General features: G+C 35.1%; 1 protein-coding gene across 5 annotated transcripts in view; it reads right to left on the reverse strand.

The window, feature by feature from the left end:
• The window catches only part of GRIK2 (glutamate ionotropic receptor kainate type subunit 2), a 357,308-nt gene that overhangs the window by 34,275 nt on the left and 305,278 nt on the right, over nucleotides 1-17,755 (reverse strand). For all 5 annotated transcript variants that reach the window (XM_015622177.2, XM_015622179.1, XM_015622175.1 and 2 more), the window contains one exon: nucleotides 2,560-2,785. In XM_015622177.2, coding sequence (XP_015477663.1) covers nucleotides 2,560-2,785 — 226 coding nt within the window. The remainder of the gene's footprint in view (nucleotides 1-2,559; nucleotides 2,786-17,755) is intronic.

A 17,755-nucleotide genomic window follows, 5' to 3' on the forward strand; every position in this document is an offset into this window, starting at 1 on the left:
ATATTACTCAGTTGCATGTCTATAAACTTCTTTCACAGTCATTAAATAATGATGTAATCTACTTCTATAGATATAACCATGTCATAAGTTCTTTTAAAGTCTCCAGAATTATTTTTTCCTGTAGAAATGAGATTAGCTATAATGCATGAGAATATTTTGCATTATCCACTGCTCTGTAATACTTTTTAGCTTCCATAAAGCAAAATATTTAATCAAACTATTCTGACAGACACCATGGAAATGCTTCTTCATAAGGATTCCTTTCAAATGTATGTGCAAACTATGCATCATTCTAGCAGAGGCTGCACAATCCCTTTCCTCTGAGACTGTGCACCTAATACACAGGATATAAACCCATTATAAATGTCAGCTCTCTCAACAGAATTTTATAGATACTGCTGAAATATTGGATTAATCTCTTATTCTTAGCTGTTCTGGGAAAGCCCCAGATGTTGTTTTGTTCTACCTTCATTTCTTTTGTAAAAATTTTTACTTTACATCCTATTTTACATTCTGTTCTATTTCCACTTATGAAGCTGTCATCTTTTTTTCAGATCTTTCTTCAACTTCTTTTGTTAAGTTTAACACTGTTTCAGCTCTTATTTTACCTCCTTTGGTGATTGCAGATTCCTGCAGGTATGTCCTCTATTTCTTTTATCTTGACTCAAGACAACTGTCAGCTCACATATCCCCTGGTACAACACTACTATTTCTCTTGACATAGACAATTTGTTGTTGCTTGGAATCTTGTGGATGAATAAGACCTGAATAATGCTCTGATATGACTCAAAGTTAGTGAAGAAATAGTGCCCACTGTGCCCATATAAGGTAGGGAACAAAGACCAACAGACAGTTTACTCAACTTTCTTGCCTCTTTACATTCAACTTTTCTTCTCCTAAACTTAAACTCCAATCACTTCCTGGATTTAGCATTGTTTTAAAGCTGCTTTCTCTGGTGTTTATGATGCTTCTCTGCCTTAACAGATAAACAGAACAATTTCTAGAGTGTTTTTGTCTCTCTGATTCCTGTCAGCTTGGCATTTCAGTGTTCACTTAAATTTCTGGGACATGCCTCAGATGCTTCACAAATTTGCATGCGGATTATTCAAAGATTAATCTAGATCAAAAACTATACCTAAAATATGATTTTTTCCATACTAAACTGAAATGGAAGGTAGGTTTTATCCTCAAAATAACAAAAAGGCATATAAGTGAGAAAATATAAGATGCCAAAAAGACCAGCAGGACTGAAGTCCAGTCCATTCTGTCACTTGCACGTCTATAGAACATATTCAGCAATACAAGAGCCACAATAGCACAGGGTGGAAAAATTGGTATGAATCAAACTAGATTCCTAACAACTAACTATTAAAAGATAGAATGAGCAGAATCATAATTTCTTCAGCAGGTGTCCATTAAATAGAAAACTACTGAAATAATGAATATTGCAAAGATGTTACTGAAGTAATATATTCAACATATAGGCAAATGTGTATTTGATAATACTAGGTACCTCTTTGTCCAAGATATGCCAGTAATCTTTATTTCTTAAAATCCCATGTGCTTGATTTATACTACTGGACACAACTTTCCCATTACAATGATGTAACATATGTTATTAACACAGATAAAAACAGTACCAAACTTAAGACCTATCTCAGAAAAATAAAAGTATATCCACATAAATCACAAAATGATAAATTATTGTTCAAAATAAAGTTTAAATAAATATTTGCCTGAGAAATAAGTCAGCAGAACAACTTTACAATCTTAAGTAGAGTAATTGTGCGGTACTCACAACTTTTGTGTCACACCGTTTTTGTTCCCATCTATTCTGAAATCTAATCCCATCTTCACTTCATGTCCTTGAAAAAATCACTGCACTCAGTGATTTACTCATTTCTTGCTGAATCCCATTATGTGGATTCTAGGAGCCAAGCTACAGCCAAGCTAACACCTGTAGTTGGATTGTAATCTTGCAACTAAAGTTTTGTACTGAGTAAAAAGCAGCTGACCTGGAAAAGTCTTAAAGGATTGTAATTGCCGAGCCAGTATGCAAACCATATCCCACAAGGCTAAATCAATATTTGTTTTCTTTTGTGGCATGGTATGGAATCTTTCCTCCTCTTTTAGCAATCTCAGTGATTAACCCTCTCACTTTAAAAGAATCAGCCCCATTTGCTAATGTAAGTCTTCCACTAATAGGACTTCATTCTCTGAACACAGAGATAAACATCTTTAAATTTTTTTTTTTATAAAATAAAGTTCTGTGAAAAATACTTTTGCTGCTGTTGTTGTTGAACATATGGAAGGCACCAAGTAAGACAAATTTATCATATGAAAATATCAAACCATTTATAAAGTAACTACTGTTTTGTTTGGAAAATACAACAAAAGCCATAAACTCACAAAATATGTATTGTGCCTGGTTGGGAAAAAGAAAAGAAAGGTGAATGCTGGGAATGTAGAGAAAGGAACAGTGTATAGGATGTTTCCCATACTGCTGCAGCAGCAACTAAGATTAATGAACAGAGAACAAGTGGTTGACATATCACCTACCCATGGGAGTTCCAACGCCGTAACCTTTGGAGTCTATCAGGCCTCCAATCTGTGTAAGGTTACAGTTCCTCTGTGTGACAAACTCAATGGTTGTCGACTCCATTAAAAATGCGTAGTCAGAGGTAAGCACGCGTTGGATACCTTCTTCATTACTTTTGACAAGTACTGACTGCCTCCTGCTGCTCATGAAGGCCCACATCTTGTCATAAGTGGAGATTTTGGATTTCTGAAAGGCAAATATTAAATGCAATATGAATAAGAATAATATGCTTATACGAGTGAAAGCAAACTCTCAATTTGCACATTGATCTCCTCTTGGATTTTACTGTGTTAGGTTTTACCAAGGCAATTTTCTAAGGATTCCTGTGCCTTTCATCTCAGCTCTACTTCTCATCTTCTCCGTGTGAAAATAAACAACTGAACACGTTATCAAATGTGAAATATCTGTTGTTTATCTCTTTTTATTGTTTCTATGTTTTTTATGCAGAAGGAAGGCCTGCAAGTAATTCAGGTCAGTGGAAAACTAATAAGTATTTCACTCTAGCAAAGATAATCAACTATGTTGAATTTTGTGGGAGAATATGTGAATTCTAGTACAAGTGAAATAGTGAAATTTTGCTGTTATTTCAATCACTCAACTGAACAGTTCTGAAAACCTAATGCATAGCATGGCAATCTGAAGTAATCAAAGCACTTACAGATGGTAGTGTGTGGAGAAAACAGTTGTGAAGGAGAGGTTCATGAAGATAGCATTTTATCTATTGTACATGACAAAAATACTTGGAGAAAGATTTTAAGTAAGAGATAATGTCACCCTCTGGTCATAATAAGGCTAGTTTGCCTTACAGAAATGGACTTCTGGAAGTCCTAAAAATTAATATGTGTTTTCTGATTTAATATTTCTAGAATACAAAGAACTGCTGTGGTAGGAAGGGAATCAGTGATTTGGGACAAAGGAGTCAGTAGTTTGGAAGAAATTGTTGCTGTGCAACTACAGAGGAGTTGCTTCCTTTTTTTCACCTGAGTTGGTTTAAATGAAAGTAATTTCCTTCTCTCATTTTTGTAAAACACAGTGCTTAAGAGATCATAATTACTGGACAAACTGAAGTTATTAGAAATACTGATCATTTTATAACCCATTTTTCCCATCTGTTTAATAACACTGCAAACACAAGATGTATCAAAAAATGCTCTGTAATGTTAAATTTTGCCTAATAAATAAAATGTAGAAATATCATGTAAACACTAGTATTATCAGACTTTTTAAGGTGTCTTTCCTCTTTTAATGTGAGTCTTAAATATATTTCTGCCATCAGCTCTGGAAGAAATATTAAACAAAGATTGACACTACAATCATTTCTCAAGTTCAGATGATTGGCAGTCAGAATTTCTCACCCAAAAGAGAATTAGCAGTGTATTGGAATGAAAAGAACATTTATTTAGGAAAAAAGAGATTACTTTGTCCCCCTGCTGATACAACCCAAGAGTTCTTTTTCTATGCCTGGAGACTTAGCAAATCAAGCATTTGAACTAAGTCTAGTGTCAATGCCAAAACTGAAGACTTTAAAGGCTCTGCATTATGTAAATTGTTATTGTATTGAAAATAATGTGGGCCAGAGTGCAAAAGATTTTAGCAACAATGAAAGAAGAAGACATTTTTCTTCAAAAAATTCTATGAACATAGAGAATGCAGAATAGAGATGACCGAATAGATAGGGTCTCTCCTCATACTGCTTGTATTTTGAAATCAAATAAATCTTGCTAGCATTTAATGTTACACTGTAGCATAATATACTTGAAAAAATGCACATCATCTCTGTAGAAATCTAAGTTAATGTGCAATACAGACAGGTTGGAAATAATTTTTTTTTTCATTATTTGCAAAATTTTACTGAGTACCCTTATTTAATTCTTTTATCATACAGCCTTTACCCCAGTAAATATTTTAGCTACTATAAATAATCTGAGCAATATTGGCAGAGAAAATAATTTTAGTAAATGCTTAAATGCACATTGCTGACATGTAGTAGGGGAAGGAGAAGAAAAAGACAAATGAGATACAACAAAAAAAGTAGAGAAGGAACTGTAATGCATATGTATTTTACTATTTTTGTTGAGAAAAAAACAAACTTCAGGATGAAAAAATAATAGCAAAGGGAATGGTTGATTTCTACTCAATCACTAGAACATGTGAAAAGAAATACAATATCCTTTAAAGGACGAAGTGTTCATATTGTGATGACTGATTTAATCAGCTAGGATGAAGCCACTGCTACTATTGAAAAGACAAGAAAGAAGGTCATCTACAAAATCAGAGAAAGCTCCTGCAGAGGACAGCTCATTTACTGGAATAATTAAAATGAAACAAAAACATTAAAAGAGTCTGATTAATGATTAATTAAGAAGAGGAGACAAAACCGTGAATACTAGTGCACATGGCTCACCACTGTAAAGCTGACAAGGGTGACAGAAAGTACACAAAAAGTGAATGCTTTTGCACTACTTTCTTCCACCCATAAAAGCTGAAATTATGCCAAGGAATAATGCTACTCTACTTGTGAACCCTTTGTTTTTGCAGTTTTTTTAATGCACAAGAGAATATTTTTTTTCAATTTGAAATTATGCAACCTTCTTCATTTGATTTAGGAATATATATTACCACAAATAGTTGTCCTGTGTTTGCCAAAATACTCAGCAGACTCATTGTGAAAATGAAGAAGTCAGAACAATGAAAAGCATCAGGAGCCTAGTTGACATTGAATTAAAGATAATGACACTCCAACATGCTTCCTGTGGTTATGACTGTATCATTCATACTGTGAGAAGCAGATGCTGCAATTTACATTGTTTCCACCTTCTTTCACTGCGTGCAAATCAATCTAGCTAATCAACCTATATACTCCATCAATTAAGTGTATTATTTTATCTTGTGTTAGTTAACCATATTGTTTCATCTAACTGGAAATCACTGTTGGGACATCCAACCTAACTTGAAATCACCCAGAAATGATGCTTGTATAAGATGACTTGTGGTGACATGATTTACCATGCTTGTGTTCCCTCAGGAGTGCTGAAGACAAGGTAGAGTAGTAAGAAAGCTGCCTATGCCTTGAATTTCACTGGAAGAAAAAAGAGAACTCATAGGAAAGCTGGAAATGAAAAAATTAAGCAAATCTAGAAACTTATTTCAACATCAAACCTGATGCACGAAATGGTAGCTCTGAAATGACATTCAGAGAATACCATCAGTGTCATACTCAGCGTTCATGAATTAAACATCATTGGAAGGAAGATAACTGTGCTTGTCAGGGACCACAACTGGAACCATGGCAAAGGCTCTAAGTTAGTCATAGTCTAATGCTATGTAAAATATGGATCTGGAAACAGAATGAGTCATTGTCAGTAATGTTTTACTTACTGCTCCATCCTGGAGCTCTGACTTGGAAAGAAATACTTGTCAGCAGGACTCTGGGCCACAAGATTAGGAAAATATCAGAATGTTGAAAATATGACAGCATAAGCAAGGATCAAAGTACATGGAAGCAAACCTCATGATACAAGTCAAGAGTGGATAAATGCACAGTAAAAATGTGCCAGACTAATAATGACATTTCTCTACGAAGGAAAAATTACAGATCCATTAATGGAGATTTTTAATTTAATGATAGCTTACAACTTCTTTCCTGACTTCTAAAAGCATTTAGGTGCCACAGAAAATGCTTCAACTTTGCTTTCACCCATGCAATATTTAAGCTCAAGAGAGTCTGTAGTAAGTAAGGAAAGACTGAAGGTAATTAAGATTAAATTGTGAGGAAAAAAAAATGTCATCAACCCAGTTCTGATATATTTTATGAATGCACTCCCCACCACATGAGAATTAAATCATCACAGTCATTATGTGAGGAAAAAACCCCAAAGATGGTGCCCTACTACAGTATTTTCTATTCATGATGTTGAGTATAACTGCTTTGAGACTTTTGTTTTCCTGTGCATTGCATGCTTAGTGGACACAAGTCACTTTTCTTAAAGTTGATTCATGGATTTTTTTAAAGCCAAAGGAACAAATGCCCATTTATTCTGACCTTATGTAATGGAAAAACTATGAAATGCCACCTCTGAATGACTTCACCAAGCTCATCACTTATGCATCTCCACTGACAAAAATATGACATATAAAAAGAGATTTCAAAAAACCCAATGAGCTTTATCAAGGTGTCTAACATGGTCTCTCAGAACATCTTTGATGACAACCTGGAAGGATAGGGACTGGACAGGTGGAGCAACTACAGGTGGAGAAATGGCAGAGAAAGTTGTAGTTAATATCTCAAACCAGATTAGCATCTTGTCAAGGTTTGACTATCTCAGGGGTCAGTCCTAGACCTGATACCACTCACTATTTTTACAAGCTGTTGGGGAAATGGTACCAAAAGCAGCCTTATCAAGTTTGTGGGTGACACAAAACAGAGAGGAGAGGCAGAAATACTGAAAGAAGGAGCTACTGTGCAGATAGGTCACAAAAGGCTTGGAAATTAGCATAACAGGAAATGCATGAGATTTAAGAAATATAAATTCCAGTGCTGGGAAAAAGTATTCCCAAGCATCCACAATGGCTGGAAATTGGCTGGTGGGAGTGAATCTTAGCTGAAAAGGACTTATGGTCCCAAGAAGAGAGCTAGCAGAACGCAAGTAAGCAGCCCATCTCTGTAGCAGGAAAGCTGACTGACTGCAGGCAATATCAGCAGACTATAGCCAAGCCCCGAAACAGGGAAGTGATTAATCCACAATACCTGGCATTTGTCAAGCCACACCAAGAATGCTGTGTCCAGTTTTCATTCTCTGAGTCCAAAGACATGTTAAAATTAGATAGTGCCCACCAAAGTGATCAGAAGACTGGAGATCTTAACTTACAAAGAAAGACTTATATAAAACGGTGTTGTTCCTAGAATGCAAGGCTTACAGATAATATAATCGCCTTCTTACATTACCTAAAGAGAATGTTAGAGAGAAGCTGAAAGTACTGTCTTCATTAGGATGTGTGGTGTCAACATAAGAGGCAAGAGCCAGCACTGATAATGAGAAATACCCTGAGTATATAAGGAAAAAATTCTTCACCATGAGAAAAACTAAGTATTGGAACATGTAGATCAGAGAAGTCATAGAATCAGCTCACTGGAAATATTTGAGACAGCTTAATAACTCAATATTCAGTAACTCCAAATAGATTAATGTTGCATGCACCCTGAATAAGTTGGTTTCAATTAGAAAATCCGATCTCCTCTTACAAGAGTAAGGGACCTCTAGAGATCCCTTCCAACTTTGAGTTTTCATAGATTTCTTTGATTCCTTATCATTGTGAACTTATGTACAATAATTAAGGAGCTTCTGGAGACATTTCAAATTTTGACCTTGAACACCTTCAAGAAAATAAAAAGAAATATGTAATTTCGTGTTTTGGAAAACAAAACAAAACAAAACAAAAACAAACAATAAAAACCACAAAAAACCAAACAAAAACCAAACAAAAAACCAAAATAAACAAACCAAACAAACCCCAAAAGCATTGTGAATTTTTGTGGTTCATACATCAAGCCAAAGGCAAACACATCATTACCCAGAAGAATGTGTTTTCCTGTCTTTTTTCCCCCTTCCTTCCTCTGCAACTCAATTAGGCTCATCCCCGTTGTTTCATACGTGACCTTTTGGAAATCCTGAACGTGAGTATAGGAATCCAAACTTAACTGTTCATGTAGTAAGTTATTTTATTCATTCCTTATTCTTTTTTGTAAAGTTGGCATTTTGTTTTGACATATGACCTAAATCTACACAGCTGTGAAAGAAACTAGAAAATACATTTCTGATGTTCTTAATAATGGCAAAAGTACTAATGTATCTCAAGAGTTTTTCTAAACATAAGAAGGCTAGATGTCAAATTTAGGTGAAACCAATATTATAGTCAATCCTCTTACTGCTCATAGATGTTTTAAAATATCTGGGACATGTGTCCAGTATTTTAGGCCACAGAGAATTAGTACCATTAATAGAGAAATCAACAAAGTTAATTAATGGAATACATTTTAAATCATAGTGTGACAAGCTTAAAACCGAGAGAACAAATAGCCTAAGGTAAAGAATGCTTTAGGAATCCTGTAATTCTCCTGAAGTATTATAAATACAGCAAAACTCAAAGATAAGGCTATCAGAAAGAATTTGAACAGTAGAATAAATGAAAATAAATTGTACAGAAACATAAGTACACTGTTCACCTGCCTCTAGTCTCACCAAATGGAAATTTGTGAAGGCTGATTGCTACTGTTCAAATACCTATCAATGACTGATGATATGTTATCTCCATTGTGTACCTCATATACTTTATTTTTTCTGTAATGTATATCTGTGTACACTGATCCATCCTCATATACTTTATTTTTTCTGTAATGTATATCTGTGTACACTGATCCACCTCTTCCAGTTCTTAATATGAAACTGAACTCTTTTGAACAGGTACTGTTTTCTCCAAACAACTCAATGTTTCTGAAGTGGACAACAATGATCCATTGCTGGGACTTCTGAACAGTAATATAAGAATATAAGTAATATAAGGAAATAATGATAAATACAAGAATTAGAATAAGTGATGACACATTATTAATTTTTTAGCTTTCCACACTTAATTTTTAACTTTCATAAATCACTGCACGTCTTGCTGAAGATACTTTGTTTTAAATAGTACATTTACTTCTTTTTTTTTTTAATGACCAAAACAATTTCCAGTTTCTCATGAGTCTTAGCTAATTCTACACTCCAAAACCGCTATTTTTGAGGCAGCTAAAGCATTATAATTAGTGATTTTGACATAGCTGAGCACGTTGTGTGTAAAACACAATTTGGTCTTAATTGCATATCTGCACCTGATGCCTCCACAGGACGATACAATACCATGCACAATCCAGACTTAAATCAGCTCAGCTGTCCTCTATCACCCAACAGATGAACTTAATTCAAGTAGGCTTCTGAGTATCATCTAATTTTTGGAATGATTTAGCAAGTAATAAATACCAATCTCTTTAATACAATATTTTCCTTTTTCTCCTAGAACTTTTAGACTAGCTACTTCTCAATCATCACAGAAAAATGAAAGACACTCTCTTTTTTCATCTTGGTTTCATTCACAATAACCCTTTGACCTCAGAGTATTATTTTTCTACTTTTTTTCTTCTTTTTTTTCCCCTTTTTTTTTCAGAACCACTGAGGCCTGAAAACCCCTAAGTGAACCAGACAATTTAGATTTTGTTGTGTCAGCATAAAAACAATAAAAGTAATGCATACAGCTTTCTCTCCTCCATAATGGCAGTTTTTATGGTCCATAGAGCACAAATGAAAAGAGGAAACGTGTTTCTGCCAAGAATAGAGCTACAAAGAATGAAAAATGCAGTGCTCAGAGAAAGACATTTTCACTCTTGCCCTGATTGTGCTGACTTTTTGTTTTAAAACCCAAAGATTTTGAGCAAATGTTAAATATTTCAAATAACTTACGGATAAAAAACCCCAAACCCTAACGTTATTGAAATAAGTTTTTGCTATCAGCTTTGACCTGGAAATAGGTAAAGACTTCAAAGCTCCAAAATCACTAATGGATTTCAGAAAACTTTCTTGCCTTTTATACCAGAATGATACATAGTCCTCTACTGAATAATAACTATCACAAGACCTCTTCTTGTAAAATACTGTGGAAGATGACAAGTGTCATATATCTCACATTTCTGCAGGTTTCTTCCTTTATAAATAGGAATAAGAATTTAATCAAACTTAGTCTGTTTCTAAAGCATATCCTTATATTCTGGATGTTTGTAAAGATAAACCTGTTTCTGCTCACTGCCTGTTCTGAGATACAAATTGCACATACGGAACTCCACACTTCATTTGCACTGTATCTGAAAACAATCTCATTTTCCAAAAGCACTGACTGCATACTTTTATCATTGGAACTGAGCATGAAGGTCACAAATACTACTTTAAATATGACCTCTAATAGAGCAAGAATTTGTCACAATGTCGAAATTTTAACAAACGTATTCTCACAGCATTTGTATCTATTTGAGAGATGTTTGTGCAATATTCAAAGCATAATTAATATGTGCTATTCTCAAAATACTGTTGCTGTTGAGATTTGATATAAACTTATTTGACAACATTAGAAGCCGAACTCAGCATTGCTTTGGTCAAAGATTTTGAATGAGCAGAAGAGACAGAAAACCCATTATTACTGGTCTTTTCCCCAAGAAAACATAGTTAAAAACAAATACTATTTCATTGTCTGCACAGGTTTCAAAAACTAAGCAGAATTTCCACTGTCATTTTTTCCTGATGGCACCACTCAAGCAGCAAGAAGTAGCATTAACTATTGCTTGTAACGATAGTCATCAAAATGAGCCTTGCTGCACAGACAGGGATTTTTCTTGTAATAAGTTCAACTATCAGTTCTGTTGACAGACATAAAAAACCTCTTTACATCCAAAACAGCCAATAATTTTCATTACTTCGTCACAAAATAGCTAATGTAAAATATTTGCTGTCTATACATTAGCATAAGCCACCACTGAGGTATTTTGCTGTGGGATTTGGGTTTAGCATTCTGTACTTTTTTATTACACACAGTAAATTACCAACCACATTGGACCATATGTGCTAACAGCTGAGTCTTTCTCTGTACTTTTCTGACCTTGGTGACTAGAAAATTGGAGTTAATTCAGTCAAGCAGGATTGATGCCATATGTGGTTGTTCTCAAAGGTGTAGAGGAGGGGTGGGATACTGATCAGAAGAATTTTTTGTTAGCAAATCTGTCAGATCTTGGAATAATTCTGGCAGTTTTATCTTTAAACACCTTTAGTTTCTTAAACAATGTACTTGAGAAGATAATCAACATAGCTCTTAAGGAGCTGCTTCCCTCCAACAATAGAAAGAATAATAATAATTTAAAAAAAACAAACTAAAATATCTGGAATTAAAAGTTACGGTAAATAACAGGTAAACTTTTCAGCCAGATTGGTTCCTGATGAATACATCATGAAGAATTCATCTAAACACCTAAATGAATTTACATATTTTTTTGTTAATGATCCATACAGAAAATACAGACAATAGCAGAGTTATAAGATGTATTTTTGAGTACTTTTTAGTACTGGTATATATACAGCCCCTTCCCATCTTACCAGAAGTTGAAGGAGAAAATTGCGTTGCTGACAAAACCATACAACGTGTCAAGAGTTAGAGCAAAATAAAATAAATGAGCTTATTTGCATCCTGGAATTTGGACATTTGTAGTGAGTCCAGACAGTATAAATGTAGTTCAGCAGAGAAAGGGATATAGTACAGCTTTTGAAGACTAAGTTCTAATTTCAAACAGGCAGAACAAGTGTATGGCAGAACAGGGAGAAAGAATTCACTTTCCAGCATTATTAACTGGTCTATTTGAATTATTTTCAGAATAATTGCTCAAAATTAGCAGCAATAAACTGAAATTTTCCAGTGAATGAAAACATGAAAACAAATTACCAATTTGTTTGACCACCCAGTGATTTAAATCAGTCATGTTAATGTTAAATAATACACCAACACTCAGTCATAGATTATTCTAAGATTTCTCTGATAATTTCTCTACTAATCCTGTACCAATTACTTAATTATGTCTCATACAAATGCCATAATATAACTGAACTGTGCAGAACCAGTCTTGGGGGGGGAAGAAAAAGTATCATTTTGAGTAGCACTCTCGTGTGTGATCTTCTGAAACTACTAAATCCAAAATTTCCCTATTTCCTATATTTATGTAGAGGAAAATCAAAAGCAACATCAGTGAAAAGTTCACACACTGTATTTCCACTACCCTATATAAACTGAAGAAACTTGTGCTGCCCAAAATCTGACTATAAATACACAGTCTGCAGTTTCATTAGAACCCTGGCTACTATATCTTATTTAAGTTAGATTGAACTTTAAATTGCAAAAGGCATTTTAGTTTGGACACATTTAGCATTGGCTGTAGGAACAGATACTTTTTCCTGTGACAACAGTAAAGTGCTCCTCATGTTTGCACCAGGAAGTTTCTGTCACATGGTATGGCTTCAACATTGAACCCTTAACATTATAGATGTTCTGTTCACATTAGTTGTCCTGAATTCTTGGAAAGACCACAGTGAAAAGCGCTGCCACCACTTACTTCTTCTCATTTTCTGACTTTTCTCTGTGTACTTTATGATGCAAACAGGTCCGACTGTAGTCTCATTAAACATCATCTTCAATTACAAAAATCAAAGTTTAAGTGATACTAACTTTGAGTGATACCAGCCAGAACACGACAATAAGTAGCTGGGCTGGTACGACCTTCCCTCAATCTGTACTTTTTTTCTTTTTCTAAGTGAGCAATAATGTGAAATTTCAGTGATAAACTAAGCTTTCAAAAACATTTCAAAATTTTTAGATATTGGTGTATTAGGAAAAAAGTGAACAGACTGATGGAAAAAATCATATTTCATATCAATTTCAGTTGACAGAACAATTAAGAAATAATAATAAGCCAAATTTAAACATGGCATTTTTTTATTTTTAGGAAAAAAAATTCTTAATGGATAATTCTTCAGCTGCCATAAAAATTTTCTCTGTTACTCAGCAAGATCATGTCATGTGGGATGTATCCAGAGATACTTCAGTGACATTTTAAGCTTTCTAACTAAACATTTCTACTGATTGCTGCAGTAAAAGACTTCTTAATATTAACTAAAATTTTATTCAATATCGATGTATTTATTGTTGCACATGATAAAAACAATTATACTTTATAATCTGTTCATTTTGGGGGCAGAGTAGAATTTTTTATCAATAATGAAACATTTCAAACATGTCTTGAAATAATTACTCTGTGGACTCTGACATCCAAGTTCTGAAATACAGTCAAGAGAAGGAACAGATAATATGAGATGTAATGATGTGGTCTAGTGGAATTCTATGTGCCATCTAAAAAATATTGTGTATGCTGGTATGTGATAACTCCTAGAAAATTTACTTTTAATGATTGTAAGGGAGTTGTAACTAGATGATCTTTAGGGTTCTTCTCGCCCAAATCATGCAATAATTCTATGAATTTCCAACTACCAATTGTTCTAGACATTTCCTTCATGGAATCACTGGGTGTAGCTTTGCATTGTTCTATTTCCCCTGTCAAGCTGTCAGTAAATTTATCAGCTGGGCAGAAAAGTAGTTCTTTTATTCATACAGTAAACAGCTAATGGGAAACCAAATTTCTGATGGAGTTTGAGAATCCATTTAGTTGAATTTAGATAAATTTATATTATTATCTCTGCTGATCTGCTTACGAAAACAAGTCAGCCTTTTCAGGATGCTACAAATTATTTTGCTGAGCAGTTTCCAATAATAACAGCAACTGGGCCTACAGTGTTAGACTCAGTTCCTTATTTTGTTTTGATTGAAATATTTGAGAAAATTCCATTCTAGGGAGTTTTATGAAAACTAATTTATGAGCAACTATTTTAGAAACCTCCAATAAACAATAAGTAAATATGTATTAAGTTTCAATTTAAAAAGCTAACAACATTACCGGTGACTGACTTAATGCTTTGCTGTTCACATGTATTATATAAGACTGAAAAAAATTGCAATGAAAACAAAAATAGAGTGAAAGCACAGAAAACTCATTGAACTCATTCTGCATTGTTTACCATACTATTTATCCCACTACATCTTGTTCCTGTATGCTTTGACAAAAATTAACATTTGCACTGATAGTGTTTGTGATTGCATTTTAGCACATAACTGATGCCACTGTCAATGTGTTATCATGACTATATTATTTTGGGTGACCCTTTGGTTGACCCCTTCACTACTCGCAGATAGGGTTAAAGAGATCACCTATGAATTTGAAAGCCATTGTGTTGGAAAATATGTTTTAGCAAAACCACAAACATGATTTCCCTGCACATGCCAAGCAGAAAAGCAGCCAAAGCAGTGACAGCACAAACAATTTTAAACACAACAAAGTGGATGAAGTTGCTTGGGCAAGTAAGGAAATAGTTTCATGTTTATTTTGAGTATTAATCATCTGCTGAATTTGCCTAAAATGTGCTAATTCAAATGAAAGGTTTCTCTAATGGGCACCTGGACCAGCAGCTGGACACATGCACCCTGAGTTCATTTGAAAATAAATAGCTGCAGATAAGTGAGAGACATTTTCTGTCAACAAGTAGCTTAATAAGGAAAAATGACCTGCTTTGAGATGTGTAGCTCCAGAAAGAATTTTTAACTTATCATAAGATAACGTTATTTCTCAAGGGGATAGATATTTTAATCTTATTAATTTGATTCTGGTTTATGTTTATATGATTAAGTTGCACTGCACCTTTTTGGAACATGACAGCTTACTGAAGATCTCTGGGAAAAGTATATTCATGTTCATCATGACAGATGTGATAGAATCTGTCAATTAGCCCATGCTTTCCATTCAGATCATGACAGTATTTGCCATAATGCTATGATTGCATTTTCCTAGCAAATATATTCTATAGCTAACTTTATCCCTTGCAGTGTTTTTACTGTAAATACAAAAATGTAAGAAGGCAATTACTATGTCTAAAGAAACACCAAACAAAAGAATTGTATACGAACTACAGTAATGTAATTATAATATTTTCTTTACATTCTAATTACTCTCTATTTGATTCCCTCATCTTGAGCTAAATGGAAGAATAAAGAAAATCCCAGTAACTTATCCCAGTAGTTTATTTTCTCTACTTACTCAAGGGCTGCCAAACCATACAGCATGATATTTCTGGGTTTGTTTGCTATCAGCTGTTATCCTTATGGGACTTGTAAGTTGGAGTGAGAAAATTCATGAGTTGAGACAGAGACAATTTAGCAGGTAAACCAAAAGCTGTGTGCACAAGCAAAGCACAAGAACTTCATTCACCACTTCCCATGGGCTGGCAGATGTTCAGCTGTCCCCAGGAAAGCAGAGTTCCATTGTGTGTACCCATTACTTGGGAAGACAAGCACCATCCCTCCAAACATCCTGTCCCTGCTTCCTTCTTCTCCCCCCAGCTTTATATGCTGAGCATAATGCAATATGATGAATATCTCTTTAGTCTGGTGGGGTCAGCTGTCCTTGCTCTGTCCCCTCCCTGTTGTTTTTGCACCCCCAGCCTATGCACTGGTGGCATAGGGTGAAAAGCAGAAAAGGCCTTTGCTCTGGACAAGTACTGCTCAGCAGTAACAAAAATGTTCCTGTGCTATCAACACTATTTTCAGATCAAATCCAAAACATAGTCCTATACCAGCTACTGCAAAGAAAATTAACACTACCCCAACCAAAAACAGCACAAAGCCTTTTAAAAAATGTCTAGCATGAGTTAAAGAGAGCTAAGAATTTGAAATGGCCCATCTATTAGAAGAGGAATAGTGCTGATACTGAAGCTGGAGAAGGAAGGGAGGCCCACATTGTTATGTTTTATTAATGCAATCACTGTTTCCTTCCTTAATACAGTTTGGTAAATTTCTTCCAATAAAGGCCATTATTTTAAACGGACATAGAACATGCAAGGAAAATAAAACTATGGAAGTTCATTCCTGTTCTGTGGGAGAATGGCCATGTACCAGTGTCCCAGATTACCACAGCAGCCCTGGAATCACAGAACTGTTGATGTTGGAAGGAACCTCTGGAGATAATTTATCCCAAAATCCAATTCCAAGAAAAGTCTAGTAGAGCAGATGTCTAGGACATTGTCTAGGGTTTGAAAATTTCCAAGGATGAAGACCCCACAATCCCTCTGGACAGCATGCTCCAGTGCTTGATCCTCAAGGTGAAGTATTTAAATGCAAATTCTCAAATTTCAATTTTTGCCCACTGCCTTGTCTTCCTTCACTGGAAACCACCAAGCAAAGTCTGGCTCCATCTTTTTTACATCCTCCTATCACATATTTATAAATATCAATCTACATTCCCCACACACAACTTCTCTTTGTTCCAGGCTAAACAAACCCTCTCTCAGCCTCTCTTCTAATGATGGATACTTTAATTCTCCAGGGCGTTGGAATTTTCTTTTCTTGACCTATGTGTGGTTCCTTCCTACCCAGCCTATTGAGCTGGTTTGTCAACTACTTCTCTCAGTTTTCTATCATCTGTAAAGCTGCTGAGATATTACTGTCCAGATCGTAAGTGAATCCATCTGGGACCTGATACCTCCACGAGAGCATAACTGTCTACAATTTACCTCCAGCTGGACTTCAATCTGTTTATAACGACCCTTTAAGCCTGCCAGTTCAACCAGATTTTAGTCCTACTCACTCTCCACTTAATATGGTCCATAACAAATTAGATAGATACTTTTAACCAATGCTACACTAGCAAAACTTGTCCTGGTGTTGTCTTGGTGTTGAACTCTTCTCCTGGTCTTGATGTCCCTTTTAAAGTCTAGTAAAGGTATTCAAACAGATTGCAAGAGCCTCTTTATACTATTTATCATGTTTTGCAGACAAAGTGGATTTCTGCTACAGGGAAGATTCATAAAATCATAAAATCATAGAATATGTTGCATCGGAAGGGACCACAAAGATCATTGAAGTACAACTCGTGCTCAAGATTGTCCCAAGAGTCACACCATGTGCCTAAGAGCATTTTCCAAATACTTCTTGAACTCTGTCAGGCTTGGTTCTGTGACCACTCCCCCGGGAAACCACTTCCAGTGCCAACCACCCACTGGGTAAAGAGGATTTACCAACCTAAACCTCCCCTCACACAACTTCATGCCATTCCTTCGGGTTCTGTCACTGGTGACCGAAGGGAAGAGACCAGTGCCTGCCTCTCAACTTCCCTTCATGAGGAAGTTGTAGACTGTAATGAGGTCTCCATCAGTCTCCCCTTTCACAGGCTGAACAAGTCAAATGACCTCAGCCCCTCTTCATCCTTTCTTTTTTATATAACTGCTTTGTCTATATCTTCAAATACAAAAGGTTAACACTTATTTCCATTTTCGTCTATTACTTCACTGTTTTCTTTGCTAGGTACAATGACTTGGATTTAGACTCTACTTCTTATTTTAATTCCACCTCCTCTGCTGCTTACAGATATAAGGTTGCTAACATTTTGAAAAGACAAAGCAGCATCCCTGTTGCCCCCAATACATGAGTAAA

Source organism: Parus major, chromosome 3, assembly GCF_001522545.3.
Source record: "Parus major isolate Abel chromosome 3, Parus_major1.1, whole genome shotgun sequence".
Lineage (NCBI taxonomy): Eukaryota > Metazoa > Chordata > Aves > Passeriformes > Paridae > Parus > Parus major.